Source organism: Gobius niger (genome assembly GCF_951799975.1).
Source record: "Gobius niger genome assembly, chromosome: 5".
Classification (NCBI taxonomy): Eukaryota; Metazoa; Chordata; class Actinopteri; order Gobiiformes; family Gobiidae; genus Gobius; species Gobius niger.
Window position 1 is genome coordinate 13,809,780 of NC_136856.1, and position 14,746 is coordinate 13,824,525.

At 40.2% G+C, this 14,746-nt stretch overlaps 2 protein-coding genes across 5 annotated transcripts in view; one reads left to right on the forward strand and one right to left on the reverse strand.

Annotated features, from left to right (window-relative positions):
- Nucleotides 1–9,373, forward strand: part of kcnip1a (Kv channel interacting protein 1 a) — a 47,983-nt gene extending 38,610 nt beyond the window's left edge. For 3 of the 4 annotated variants that reach the window (XM_079556394.1, XM_079556396.1, XM_079556395.1), the window contains exons 2-8: nucleotides 4,628–4,752; nucleotides 6,161–6,230; nucleotides 6,316–6,386; nucleotides 6,484–6,591; nucleotides 6,675–6,779; nucleotides 7,006–7,068; nucleotides 7,513–9,373. In XM_079556394.1, coding sequence (XP_079412520.1) covers nucleotides 4,628–4,752; nucleotides 6,161–6,230; nucleotides 6,316–6,386; nucleotides 6,484–6,591; nucleotides 6,675–6,779; nucleotides 7,006–7,068; nucleotides 7,513–7,560 — 590 coding nt within the window. In that variant the 3' untranslated portion in view covers nucleotides 7,561–9,373. Of the gene's footprint in view, nucleotides 1–2,280; nucleotides 2,446–4,627; nucleotides 4,753–6,160; nucleotides 6,231–6,315; nucleotides 6,387–6,483; nucleotides 6,592–6,674; nucleotides 6,780–7,005; nucleotides 7,069–7,512 lie in introns of those variants that run through there. The other variant, XM_079556393.1, reaches the window with a different exon arrangement.
- Nucleotides 9,374–9,395: 22 nt separating this feature from the next.
- Nucleotides 9,396–12,024, reverse strand: tlx3a (T cell leukemia homeobox 3a). Its single transcript, XM_079556392.1, has 3 exons — nucleotides 11,381–12,024; nucleotides 10,282–10,519; nucleotides 9,396–9,780 (listed from the first exon to the last, which is right to left on the reverse strand). Exons 1-3 carry the CDS (start codon nucleotides 11,805–11,807, stop codon nucleotides 9,597–9,599), a joined length of 849 nt encoding a protein of 282 aa, XP_079412518.1. The 5' UTR covers nucleotides 11,808–12,024; the 3' UTR covers nucleotides 9,396–9,596.
- Nucleotides 12,025–14,746: the final 2,722 nt, after the last annotated feature.

Here is a 14,746-nt window from a genome sequence, read left to right on the forward strand (position 1 = left end):
GGATTGATGTAACTTGGAGGAGAGTGACAGGCACATTTAAGCTTAAAATGCCCAGGAAGAAAGTGGCTCAGGCTTTCGGTCACTGTCACACTGGAGATGAGAATAGCCTGCAGCTCTGGAGATGGTTTTCTAGGTTAGGTTTGTGAAATCGTACACAGCTGGCTTAGTCTGCACATTTTGCCCTCAGAGTCATGAATCATGCAGGTTTTAGGGTCCCACCTGTTTCCTACAAAGTTAGCAAACAGGTGACTTTGCTGAGTTTAAATCACAGTTTCAGTCAGAGGTTGTTCCTTTCCCCCTCACGACAAAACAGTAAAGTGTTCTCATTTAAGCAATCTCAATTTGGAAAGACCTTGGTGTGTCCTAGATGTTATTAGGCAATTTCATTCCATTGATTTATAGACCAATTTGGCCTCTCAAACTGTGCTACCGTCTGCAATAGTCATTTTTCTGCCAATGAAATGAAATAATCATGATTATATGGTTTCTGATACAAGCTTTGATGCATCAAGCAAAATAGTATATGTTGTGCATTAAATTATTTGCATTAAGAGAATATGAAATTGTCAAAGTCCATGTCACCAATTTAAAACTTTATTTAATGCCCTAAGGCAATACATTCTTTTAAGTAACGGAAATGTTGAAATTAAATTACTAAATAACTTTGATTTGCACAATAAATAAAAATCAACTTCTTTGCCTCTTAAGAACTTATAGCATTTTCTGTTTATTCACTAATAGATCACTTAAGCTGAGAGATCCCAGAGTTCGCAAAATGTGGCAGATATTTGAAATCATAATTGCCAAACATTAAACTTAATGCATAATTTTGTTGATTTCCCCTGATGTCAACACAGGAGGTGTCATTGTTTGTAGCTTTTAATCAAAATGCTGCTAATTATTGGTCACAGTAAGAGATAGCTGAGGGCTGATTACTGAATGAACACAAGTCCCACTTAATCATTGCTTACGAAGGATAAGCATGATTACACTAGTGTGTATCTTTAAGATGTCTAGCATGCTAAATTAAATGTTACTCACGCCACTAAGTGTAATTTTACCCAGCATGACTGGTTTAATTCCCGAGCAGTAAATAAAGCAGAGCTCCAATTGACAACTCAGCAGGACACCTCTTGATGCAGCAGAGCCCCCTGCTGGGCACAGGCGCAGGGCGCACTTCAGCTGCCTGGTAATGATTAGTGCTTATGCTTTCACATTATAACAAGGCGCCTTCGGGGAGCAGCTGGACAGACAGAGAGCTTGGTTTGCGGCGGCTGTCTGCACTGTGAGAGAAAATTGTGTTGTCTATAGAGCTGCTTTTATTGAACAGGCAACTCAATGAAAGCTACGTTATGCTTGTAAATGCAGTGTTGTGTAACGTAAGGCAGTTTTCCAGTACACATCATCACCTAAGAGGACAGCTTAACTTAATGGTCATAGTAGAATCTATGGTATTTTTCCCCACACAAAAAATAGGCCCAGCGATAGTAATTCTCTTTACTGGTTACCTGATCTAAAGGCTTTTATTTTCGCCAAAATCAGATGTTAAATAATGTGTTCAAGTGTAACATTTAGGCTTGATATAATAAGAAATGGGGAAAAAAACGATAATGATATTCATCTTATTAATGTTCCGAAGTTTAGCTTGTGCTGCCCTCTGCTGGCTCTCCCCCGCCATAACAGCTTTTATGACCGATATGGTTCACTTGAGGATGAGAAAATGGTGTCTGAACTCTTGGCGTTTATTCATAGCTACCATACTGGAAAGTCATGCTGCAAAAGGGCTGAGGCATGTTTGGGCCAAAGTCACTTTGAGTTAAATTAAGCCACTTCTGTTGTTTGGGGATGACTGTGTGTCTTAATGGGACCAATTTATCAAGTGCAGATGTGCATGTGGACACACACCTTCACTTGCACTGCCAGTACAAACAGGCATATGGTCACATACTAGAAGGAGAGTATATCAGTGTTCCTGTGCCCTGTGGGTCAAGCCCTCGAGTTAAACCGTTCCCATGGAAGGACACAATGACGCTAGCAAAGAGGGTTGGCCAAGGGAGAAAGGGGCAACTTGAGGGAACAAATGGGCAAAATATGGGGACGGACAGGTGGAGTTAGTGAGACTGAACCAAGGTCAGCGAAAAGAGGAGGAAGCCCCAGGGAGCGCAGGTACAGCGGAATAAAAAGACTGAGATGGAGAGGGCCAGGTGAGAGCACATCTCATTCAGCACCAAGCAGGGCAGTGCGCTATACCGTATATATGTATATCATGACTTTTAAAGTATCATAGGCGACGACTTTAGATACAGATTGTACATTTAAAAGTAGTCAACATGGACATGGAGAGAGATGAACATAGTGAAAACAGCCTCCATACCATAGCCATCATACTCCTGTGCTGCGGAGCGGTCAAAATGCTGCACATGCTGGGAGTCATCACTGTGGATGGTGAGTTTTCGATGCTTGAGTTTTAGTCCAGGAACTGCATGGATCACAAGAAAAAGAAGTCATGTTGTGTTGTTGTACTACGTGAATTCCTTTCACGCACATTTTGAGTCTTATATTATTCTGTAGAGTGCTGAACTTTTCCCTTCCTTTTCTCTGCTGTCTTATATTGCATGTATTGTTAACTATTGTCTTTTTGCATTAGGGGTTTTGATTCTTTGCATGTGCCATTTTTGACTTAGTTTATGCTTATAGTTTTTTGCACAAATACAAAGAATCAAAATATTTGACGAAGGAACTAAATATTTCTCGACATTTGAGATAACATTAATGACGAGACTTATATATAGACATATTTTTTAGATTAAATACTGCTTATTTTGGGAGCTTTGTACCGCATACAGAGACAGCTGATTCTGTCCTTCAGTTCTTTTCATTTTGCTCGTGGACACTGTTGTTATGTTATGTTATCCCACTTACATATGCATTCATTGCTCCTTTAAAAAAAAAAAAAAGTATCATTGTGATGTATTTTGTGGCCACTGGCCAAGCTAACCGTGTAAATGGTATGTTGCTTTGGGACTTTGTGTTTTGTGCCTTTGCTGTAATCACAAAGTGTGACGGTGACTGTAGTCTCCGGGGGAAACCATACACTTTAGAGTTTGACTAAAGATTGGTTGCCGAGTTTGTATATTCACAAGACTAAAAATTATAAAAACAAGCACTCAAACTGTTTATTTCCCATATCACAATGTTTCAAATACAGTTGAATTCTCTGCGATTGGTTTATGTTTGTTGATAGAGGGAATATTGGAATTGGATGTTAGTCCGTTTAATGTCCCTGGACTATGAAAACACTGTGGTTGTGTTGTTGGCTGTTGCTACTTTTGTCTTGCCGGGCTTGAAGGCCATAACCTCAACATGTGCTCAAGTCTCTTCCACCACCTTCAAGCAAAATGGTAAAAGCTTTCAGCGCTCTGATGTATTAAATGTAGAAAATGAAGATCAGATGATGTTGAAAATAATACCACCATATGAGTTTGCTATAGATCCCTAATCATTATAACTCTCTTTGGTCTTTGCACTTAGCAGCGAGTTACAAATAACTTCTAAAGAGCCACTGAAAAGCCTTCAAATTTACTCGGTCATATCAAAGATCTTAAACAAAGTCATAAAAAAAAAAACGTTTTCAGTCGGCACTATCTTTTGTCTGGCACCGGGGAGTAATTTCACCTCTTGTGCTTTCACTGATTAATGTTGTGTAACAGCTGTAAATCATGGTGTACCAGGCTTTATGAGTCTGTAATGGTCCTGGCACACACAAATGTGTCTCTATTTCGAAGTGTTGATCAACCTTGAGCTCTCTGGCATCAATTAAACAGCTTTTTACCACCGCTGCAGAAAGCTATTGCACTACAACTATTCAAAGTTAACAAGTATTCATTTTAGTAAAAGGCATGAGTAAAACAGGCATTATGCAAACATACTACATGAGTGCCATTTTCTACTTGTGGCACCATTAGGGTTGCAAGATATTATGAACAAGTTCGAATAGTGATTATTCTGGCAAGCATTGCGATTGCAATTAGATTTGCGATTCATGTTCTCAAATCAAGATGCTCATGTTCAACATGTCTAGGGGTATGAAAATTTGAGAGAAGACAGAACATTTCAGAACATATTTATAAATGTTTATTTTTTACTTATTTCACTTTTCTAATTGTGTTTAGTTGCACAAACCTAATATATCTATAATATACATGTCATATTATTGCCACAACTTTTCTGTGATTTTGAGGCACTGTTGTATGTGAATGGTAGTACTTGTCTATAGTCTAGACTGTGTAATATCCCTGGACTAGATGTGGACCTGCTGAATAAAGGTCTTTGTACAGTCATTTCTGCCTGTAGATATAGCTGGATGTACCCATATCCTTTTATATCTTCCATAGTGAAGTGTGTGTCCTCAGTCCCCTCCCCTGCAGCAGGAGAGTAATGACTGTGTTAATGATATGGCCTCAGAGGAAAGGACTATAGAGCCGTTCTCCTGACCGCCACCTCTCCGTCCACCCATGAACCATGCGTCTTTCCTCTCCTTTGCAGTTGTGAACTTGAATGACTTCCCTCACTGTAGACTGAACTATTTCAAATCAGTATTAATGCTTTTATATGTGTGACTTTGCAGATAAAGCTGATGATGACCTGGAGATGACCATGGTGTGTCATCGGCCGGAGGGACTGGATCAACTCGAGGCTCTGACAAACTTCAACAAAAGAGAGCTGCAAGTGCTTTACAGAGGTTTCAAGAACGTGAGTCTGACTTACAGACGACCACACAGAGAATAACATGGTCTACTCCAGAATTTTATCTGGCAAACGGGTAGATTCAACTATTTGTATCAAGAGACCATCAATTTTGGGATACTAGGATACTGTGTAATACAATTATAAAAATGAATAGACACTCAAGGCATTGTTCTTTGTTGACTTATGGAATTTTCTGGAACGTTTTGTGATTGCAATTAGATTAACACTTTATATTTTTATATAATGTTCAGTTCACTGTGCACATTTTATACATGTCTCTTAAAGGAGTAGGCCATAGTCTTTTCATACCGAGACATGTTCTTACCTGAGCTTAGACGAGTGCGCTCAGTCACGCAAAAAGACCAAAGATGTTGTTAGCATTTAGCCTATCCTCCCATCTATGGGGCCAGACGGGGGCGAAGTTAGAAGCGACCAAGCTCTTCCACGTTTTCCCTATTTAAATACGGTTACGTAGTTACACGATCCAAGTATAGTTACACAAAATTAAACATGTCAATTTTCTAAGTGGATAAAGTACTATATTGTGAGGCCTTAGGAGCACTTCGACTTTACTGTGTGGACGTCGAAGTGCTCCTAAGGTGTTATTATGCCTTAAAATACCTCTTTTTATTCGCTTAGAAAATCAACATGTTTAATTTTGCGTGACTATACTTGGATTATCTAACTACTCACGTAACCGTATTTAAATAAGGGAAACATGGAAGAGTTTGGCCGCTTCTAACTTCATCCCTGTTTGGCCCCATAGAGGAGAGGAGGTTTTTTTTGTGTGTGACTGAGCACACGCGTAAAAACCAGACAGGTACGTATCAACTCGTCTTATCTAAGGTAAGAACATATTTCAGTATGGAAAAACGGTGGCCTGTTCCTTTAACATTCAAGAGGAGACTGAAATATTCACTGCTAAATAGGGATGTAACGATGCACTCAAGTTCACGATTTTTCATTTTTTACCCTATTTTTTTCAAAATGAATACGGCTCATTTTATAACCAAAAGATGTTTCTTTTATTTTAACATCTACATTATTGGCCTTGTAACAAATAACTGTGGTCTCAGTAAGAGAACTTGACATTACAAAAAAAGTGACCCCCCCCTTGAGGCTTGTCATAACAAAGGAGTCCCACAATTTGCTTAAGTGACTATACTACTGTATGTGTCTCCCCTTTGGGACGGCACAGGCGGTGATGAAGCAGAGTGATGTACCTGTTAAAACACGGCTGACAACAATATACGAAAAGACGATATCCATAACTACTAGTGCATAAACATATCTCTTCTAAAATCTACAGTAACCACACATAAACAACACTTTGTTTTCATTAGATGCGATTGATTGTAAATCATGCTCTAATAAAACACAACCTTCAACTGCCTCTTTCCTCTCTCTGCAGGAGTGTCCCAGTGGTGTAGTAAGCGAAGACACATTCAAGCAAATCTACTCACAGTTCTTCCCACATGGAGGTAGTATCTGTACATTTACCGGCTACCCGACTGTGTTTAGATCAATCAGCCTATCCTTTACCTTGTGCTATGTATCATTTTACAGATGCAAGTCAGTACGCACATTACCTGTTCAATGCATTCGACACAGGAAATTCCGGGTCCATAAAGTTTGAGGTTTGTATAGTTACATTGTAAAAAAGATGATTTTATTGTCTCTCTTCTCAGTGATCATTTCTTCATGATTGATCTTCATTTCTTCGTTTCTCTGTAGGATTTTGTCACAGCTCTGTCCATCCTGCTCAAAGGAACAGTTACCGAGAAGCTACAGTGGACGTTCAACCTGTATGACATTAATAGGGATGGTTATATCAACAAAGAGGTGCATCTCATTGCGATGTATTTTAACTTTACTACTGCAGCTGTATCTAAAATGCTATGTCTTGTGTGTCAATGTCTAAACAGGAGATGACGGACATTGTCAGGGCGATTTACGACATGATGGGGAAGTACACTTACCCTGTTCTCAAAACAGACACACCCAAGCAGCATGTCGATGCCTTTTTCCAGGTAAGAAGCTCTGTATAACTATAGCCTACCTTGAAGCTGAAGGGGGCCAAATTGTGCATTAAAAGGGGGGACAAAAAAGGGACAATATTCACACACATTTACAGTACAACAAATTCTAAACAACACAGTGTATTTGCAGCACCTGCTCCTTTTGTTTAAATAAAGGCTTTAGTATTTGATAATGTTTTGTTTTAACTGTGTTTTCTAATTATTTTCCTCATCACAGAAAATGGACAAAAACAGAGATGGTGTTGTCACGCTGGATGAATTTCTCTTGTCCTGTCAGGAGGTAAACCATTATAAATACTTATGTTGTTATATATCACATTTAGTTCGAACTGTTGAAACACCACAGAGCAGGTCCGGCTCTCCAGCATAGAACTTCCCCCAATATCATTTTGAGGAATTTTACAAAGTCGGGACCAAATACGCAATAAAATTCATTACAATTATTGATACTGTCATTTTTTTTTTAAATTTAATAGCAAAACACACAGTCAGGTCATGTATTATGTACAAAACTGATATTTGTAGAAAAGGGTGCTTTATGTGGGCTGTGAGGTTTAGCCCTGGGTGTTTTGGCAATCAAGAAAATCGGCCCTAGACGATGCAAACTTGCCTATGCCAGCCACAGAGTCTGCAATCTTTAACGAGATTTTACTGCCCCCTTGTGGTTAAATATCTCAGTGCATCCTTGTTGATCCTGAAAACAATTTCCTCTTCTTTTATGCAGGATGAAAACATCATGCGCTCACTGCAGCTTTTTGAAAATGTCATCTAGACAACAGCCTGGAAACAACAAAACTTAAGATCGAGAGGAGAAACACGACTAACAAGCCCAAAGGATGAGTCTATACGGGATCCCGGCGCTGTCGTTTGGTGGTGACCGTTTTTGAAGCGTGAAGATTACATGAAGGACAACAGGACCAGCTCTGGTTTTGGGAAACAACCTTCAAAATCAGCCCTTTACTTTATACAGCCTCAATGTGACGACTCGCCTCTTTCAGTGTGTACTTCATGCCAGTGTGTAAATATCATCTCCCAAATTTAAAATGAAAGACTCTTCTTGTAAATTAATCTAAACTTTGAAGGACTCCAAGCTTTTCCTCAACATTTAAAAATATTTGAAAAGAAATTAAAAAGCACAATCAGTCATTTCTATGAACATCTGTATCAATGTGACAAAAGTGAGCAATATGTTAAAGCATGCACCGCGGAGTCTTGTACAGTCAGTCGTGTGCCATACAAATTTTGGTGGCAATTTTCATCCGGACAAATGGGTTCCAGCTGGCTAACGCCCCTCCGTGTGTTCAGTGGTGTCAATAGGTGTTACATGTTTGATTGTACATATTGTTGATGTTATTTGTGAGATGAACACGGTGTCTTTTCACGTCCCGTCTGTGTGGCTCCGGTCTCCTGTCTGTCGCTCTGTCTAGTGTATCTCGACCAATGTTATTTCAGTTTTTTTGTGCATGAGTGTGTGGTGTCCCTTGTTACTCTTTTAATACATTGAAATTAACCAAGCGCTAAAAACAAACCTTGAGAAAACAGTTCTGCCACAACATCTTTATACCCAACTGTTGACTCAGACGGACCAATCGTTCACTGTGAGGAGAGCAAATTACGTGAAGACCTATTCACTGATTTTGAAGGAAAGGAAGCCATTTTTTCCTCAACAAGAGCCATCGCTTTCACGATTGAACAAGACCCATGTATATGAATATTTCTTACTAATTTACTGTCATGCCCATTCACTGTGCTTTCAAGATAAAAACAGGTTGAGACACCTCAGACAAGAAGACAGACAGACATACAGACAGTTCTGAATGAAATCATATGTGTATTGAAATATTGTATAAAATCATTATATTTATCAATAAACTTTGCAAGAAACAAAATGATTAATTTCTGGCATTTTTATATTGCTCCATGCCACGTTTTTTTCCCTGTTACATTATATTAAATTACTTTTTATAGGTATCAATGAGCACAAGCAAAAAAGGTCACAGCTGTCGTGTTATTTACACACTTTTACAATGGAAGTACAAAAAGACATGTACATTATGCTTCACAAATAAAGCATGATTTTGTGCATATAAGAAATAACTTAGGCATTCTATAACTAAACATGCATCACTGTCTTTATTACCGAGCCGTGTTCAAATTGCTCTACGGCTGACCATTTTCATTATTTTTCAAGACTTTTTATCACCAACCGAGTTCACAATGGGGAGCAGTTTGTTTGATTGCGACAGTGCTATAGGACAAAGGGAGTCACACATGTGATCTGAAAGGGTCTAAGTGGCAGACCATTTATCAGAAGTACTTCTCGTCTGCGACTGTAGCGAGACATTTGTTGGTAATAAAATAAAGTGTAGAAATAATCAAAAACACATTTTGAACGCAGCGTTTTGTCTCGTTGTTATGGGAGCATCTATTTCCCCCCAAAACCACCCTGTAAAACTAATCTGGCCAAGAATAAACTAGTGACATGAAAAGAATTCTCAAATGCGTGGGATATTGCTCCTCAACCCTTCTAAAGGTCATTAGAGGCAAAGACGTCTTCTTCCCCTCCTCCCCCCCCTCCACAAAAAGTTACACATAGCTAATAACAATGACAAAGTGGCACATTTGAGAGATTTGACAAATTCCAGATAAAGAATGTTGTCTGCGTTTTTTTTTTCTCTTCACACACTGCCCTACGGGTCCACATTCAAAGTGAGTTCCTCATAAGTGTGCGTAAGAGTGCATATATCTTCCACAATAGATGAAGTAGGCAATAAAGCATCCTGGGACACAGTGCATGTTGATTTGGGTCTATTCCCTCTCCTCGGCCCACGGCTGGAGGTTCTGCAGCGCGTACAGGGAGGAGTTGTGCGCGCACAGTGGATCAGACACCCCTGATTCGCCGAGAGACTTCTGGAGGGCGGACTGCTGCAGCTGAAGAATGAGCCGATTGGCCTGCTGACGCTCCGCCTCGCGCTCTTCGGCCGTCTGTCTCCTGTACATGGCACAAGAGGCGAAACAATGAGTAAAAGGTCAAATAAATACCATTTCAGGCCTCAACAACATAACATTTGAAGTGGCTATAAATGTGATGGACAGGCCTTTATAAATTTACAGCTTCTCTCAAATCTGGGCTTAAACTTGCCTTATCACCATAATCATGATATGGGAATGTTATTTGAATTAACCTTCTGTGAATTCGGCTGCGCTACACCTTTATTTTTTTTGGTTATGCTGGTCTGTATTGTCATCATATTTGAACACCAGCATGCCTCTAAATAGGCAACAATATTTGCCTATTTCTATTTTACTGCCAAAAAAGCATAATGCAATTTTATGTTTATTGTGTAATCAAAACGTCATACCACCACGTGACACATTCAGGAACTGTTTGTGAGTAAAGTTGTTGCTCTTGAAAAGTATAATGGATAAAGTTGAGTTCAGGCAAGTTGCGATTGAACTCAAACTAAAATGTTTATCGTGTGGCACAGCTCACCTCCACTTGGTCCTACGATTCTGGAACCAGGTTTTCACCTGTGCGTCGGTCATCTTGAGGCTCTTGGCCAGAGCAGCCCGTTCGGCGCTAGCGAGATACTTTTGGCGGTGAAAGCGCTTCTCCAGCTCGCAGATCTGCACGCGGGAGAACGAAGTGCGTGGCTTTTTCCGCTTCGGAGGAGTTCGGTTCTGATAAGGATGTCCTATTCGCCTCGTGACGGCAAACGGTACCAGGGCAGCTGCAGGTAAAACACATTTCACTGGCTTATTAAACTGTTAAAAATCAACAAAACAAAAATCAATCAATGAACAGGCCCATTGCATAAGAACAAATAATAAATTAATGCTTGTAATTGGTTCTATAGCAATATTTGTAATAGCTATATCTATTTTAGTGCAATGAAAAGATTAAAACAACCCTTTACTAAATTGACAAAACAAAACAAAGACAAAACAAGACAAAAAACGCATATAACCTCATATATATATATTTATTTTTTCTGAAAAATGAAATGTGACCCAGAAATATCAAAGAATCACATTGTAGGGCCCAAATGTAAATAAGCGACTCATTGGTTTTACTCAGCCAATGGTGAAGTTGTATTTATTTTTCCTTTATACACCTGCATGGCTATTATTATTATTATTATTATTATTATTATTATTATTATTATTATTATTATTATTATTATTATTATTATTATTATTATTATTATTATTATTATTATTATTATTATTATTATTATTATTATTATTATTTTTTGCCTATTATTATGTATGCAAATGATAATGTTTTATCTGCTACATTGCTCTATTTGCTCACTGCATGTTTCATTTTTTGAGGAAAAAAACACTAACACCTACCAAAAAAAACATATTCTTTTGGTGGGCCTATTTACCCCTTTCACACTGAATTGTTTCTTTTAAAGTTGTCCCGTAAAGCTAGAAAATGTATTTTGGTAACAGCTCTGAAATTGACAAAGCCTTCCTAATTTAAATTACTCTTTGACAATAGCTTTTCAACTGACACACGGTTCATTGTTATCGCCGACTTAATATGAAAATAATAAAAAATAAAACTATTGAAGCAGATGCCTTACCTGATATCCTGTCCTTGGCGAACCTGTTCCCAATCCAGGGAAAACACAACCCTCCGAACCCGGGCACTGCGCTCTGCACGGGAGTCGGGGGTCCTGGAGCCGACATAGGTCTGTGTGCTGGAACCCGGATAACCCCTCTGCTCCCCAAACTCCTGCTCTCCCCGTACGAGCCAGCCGCGTCCACTGGGGGCATGATGCCAGACAGAGAGATGGACAGAGCCGTGTACGAGGGCGCACTGGCCCCAGTTGGACTCCCCAAACTGTAATACCCGTCCCCGCTGCTTGAATCCGAACTGCTCTGTCTTCCGGCTGTGCGTGCGCTCTCCGGCTCCGTTCCTGCGCCCAGGATCTGGTCTATACCGAAACTGATGGGCTCGTGCTGGGTCGGTTTGGGAGGAGGACTCGGCGCGCTCGGTGGTTGCTCCATTTCCGTCTTTGTAGCACTTCAGAACAAGAACGACTGCTCACAAGGCTGGTTTCACAGCGGGATCAAACTGTTCTTTGAGTCAATGCCGCTCGTGCCTCCATCGTTGTCTATCCGCTCGAGTCCAGCCAGTGTCCGTGACGCACAGGCCCCTTCTCAGGACTCTCCTCTCTGCACGCTCTGCGCTCAAACTTTGATGAGCGTTCAGAGAGATATGACGCTCTGTCCTCCTCTCCACGCGTCAAAACGCCCCCTCCATCTTCCTGCGCCTTCCATTGGTTGCCAGCGCCATGACTGATTGAAAGTTAATGGGAGTGGGCCCTCTATTTGGCACAATAACCAACATGTCCCATAACCACCGGCGCTAGACTGATAGACCTTCTAGATGTCAACAAATGGCTTTTCTCAGAGTAGCTGTTACGCGCAACATCTTTATCAATATAATGAAGAGTTACGAGCGATGACAACTTTATGGAAATGTGTTTCTGGAAAAGCATCTCATCAGGGATCACTCAGATCAATGCCCATATCAGTCCCGTTTCTTCCTGTATAGCCTAATGTTTAAAAGTGAAATATTTAAAATGATCAAAAGTTATGCGCAAATGCATTCAATCTTTCCTCTTTCACGGGCGCGCGTAATTTGTTCTTTACGCACAGACGTGTATAGTTTATGTGGCATTCACGCTGACAATTCTGCATCAAATCGGTTGCAACGAGAATGATGTTACAATGTTACAATATGATCTTAGTGCATTGTCCATGTGTGTGTTTAACGCAGCCTATAGGTAATTAGCTCTGTCAATGTGTAGGCTACGTGTTTGTGATATATTTGTCAGAACAATAATATGCAAATTACTAAAATAGCCTAAATTATAGGATGTTAAAAAATAACAACCTATGATTCATTTGAAACGGAAGGCTATTGATATTTAAGACTCTAAAACATAAATAGCACGAGGCTTTTGAAAAGTGGGGATTACGCACGAATTGTCCCGCATTTTACTTTAGCCTACACAGGGCCCACTAAAAAACAATAGTGCACTGGTACACAGTGCGCCCCTCTTATTTGTTCCTTGTTGCTGTGGCACATTAAATGAGATGACAAGGGAAGGCCATGGGCAACTGCAGATAAAGTGTCCGGCCTCTGGAAGTAGTAGCTGCTGAGCGCTCACATTCAATGGAAGAGGCGCCCAAAGTGACCCCATAATCTCATTTGCACTAACTTGTCCGTGGGACAGACAAATGCGCGCGTGGTGCGGATACGGCAGGTGGCTTTTTAAGCGATCACATTACATCAGCGTTACAAACGAAGCATTCAGATTTATTGTGGCAAATCAAGTCAATTTGTGGTTAAAGGTGTTTAATAAGCCGTTGCATTTAAAACTTGCAACAGGCTCTATACAAAATTTTAACGCAACAATATCAAGGTGGTAACCAGCGAAGGATTATTCATACTGAACTTTTAATGTTGCGAGTTATTTCACTAGGAAATCATTTAAACTATAATGTGCAGTCTGTGGCTAAAACTTCACACAAAAATGCTAAGATATGCCGTGGTATTGAAGTTAATATAAACACGCCACTTGGCCCTTCACAATAAAACCTTATGAAGCAATATGAGACGGGACAAGGCCCGAGGTGTTTGTTTGGCAATATGGACAGAGTCTGAGTGTTGGCCGCTTCTCTGTGCCATATGCGCGCTCACCGGTGGCTTTTGATGGGAGAGGGGAGATGATAGGGCAGTTATAGCTGTCAGCTTGGGCGGACATTTTCATGTTTTTTTATCCAGTTTTAGCAACTATTTCAAACTCCATTGCCTATAGTTCACTTAGTGCATAAATTGTATAATTTGCTTTATCTTGCATATCTGATGTATAATATCACCTGCAGTGCTTTTCTGGACAGATTAACATAAAGGCCAGACGGGTCATGTGTAAAGTGTTAGTAATCTGGTGTAATCCAATGATTATAAGTGATTATTACACATTAGTGATGACCTGCGGAGATATCACAGTATTACATCTTTCCTAAAACGCGCCAGACTGACCCTTGGTACACCTTATTAATTTACCGACGGCTAAAGACCATGAACCCTTTTCTCTGCTGTTGTGCTTTAGAAAACAACCAAATAATAAAACATTATATAGTCTTAGAGCAAAGGAATAGAGGGCCTCTAAGCTTGTGTCATTGTAAAGGCCAAAACGTTTCGTGTTTCATGAAAAGCCTACAGCGGCAGGCAAACAATTAAAACGCACATCAATCTTGGCGAGTTTTTTTTCCCCCCGCATGCAATCTAAAAGCTGACACGGTGATTCCAAAAGTCCAAAAGAAACGACAACAAAAGAGTGAAAGAGTGCGATTTGTTTGAGAAATTACCACTTGATCTGCATAATCGGGGGGTCTGGGCTGCAGCGCTGGTACCCGGGGGCTGCGTTTTTATTGCGCGTCTCCTCGCCGTTATCAATTTCAGCAGCGCGCCTGACTTTTTAAAAAGGAGGGGACGAGGCCGGCTGCTTGTGAATAATGAATGACACGCTTTTATATTGTCGCTAAAGTGCCCGTGATGTTCCAATATGAAAAGGCAGCGGTAAGTAATAGTGCATTTAAAGGGGATGTAGTGTATTATTATGATGTAAAAGAGAGGGAGATGAGCGGAGAGAGAGCGGTGGCGCGCGGAGAGCACAGAGAGCGCAGAGATTGTTTTATTACAATGAGAGGAGATGAGTTTGCCTCGCAGCGGAATGGGGACCAGTTAATGAAACTTTACCGCAGCTAACGATTTCCCCTCCCTCGCTCTAAAAACCGTCCTTATGAAATATTTAAACTATTTAATATAGGTAGTATTAAGCTGAAAGACACTGGCATGGGCCATCTGACAACATTTACAAGGCTGTAGATTTTTAAAAGTTGCATAAACACTGCTTTATGGGACTTTACAACCG

What these genes read in the sequence shown, in the direction of transcription:
- tlx3a (XM_079556392.1), bottom strand. Translation starts at nt 11,807, where the DNA reads ATGGAGCAACCACCGAGCGCGCCGAGTCCTCCTCCCAAACCGACCCAG. An exon ending in CGCCAAGGACAGGATATCAG is followed by an intron (nt 10,520 to 11,380) that starts GTAAGGCATCTG and finishes TTTTACCTGCAG; the next exon opens with CTGCCCTGGTACCGTTTGCC. An exon ending in AATCGTAGGACCAAGTGGAG is followed by an intron (nt 9,781 to 10,281) that starts GTGAGCTGTGCC and finishes TGCCATGTACAG; the next exon opens with GAGACAGACGGCCGAAGAGC.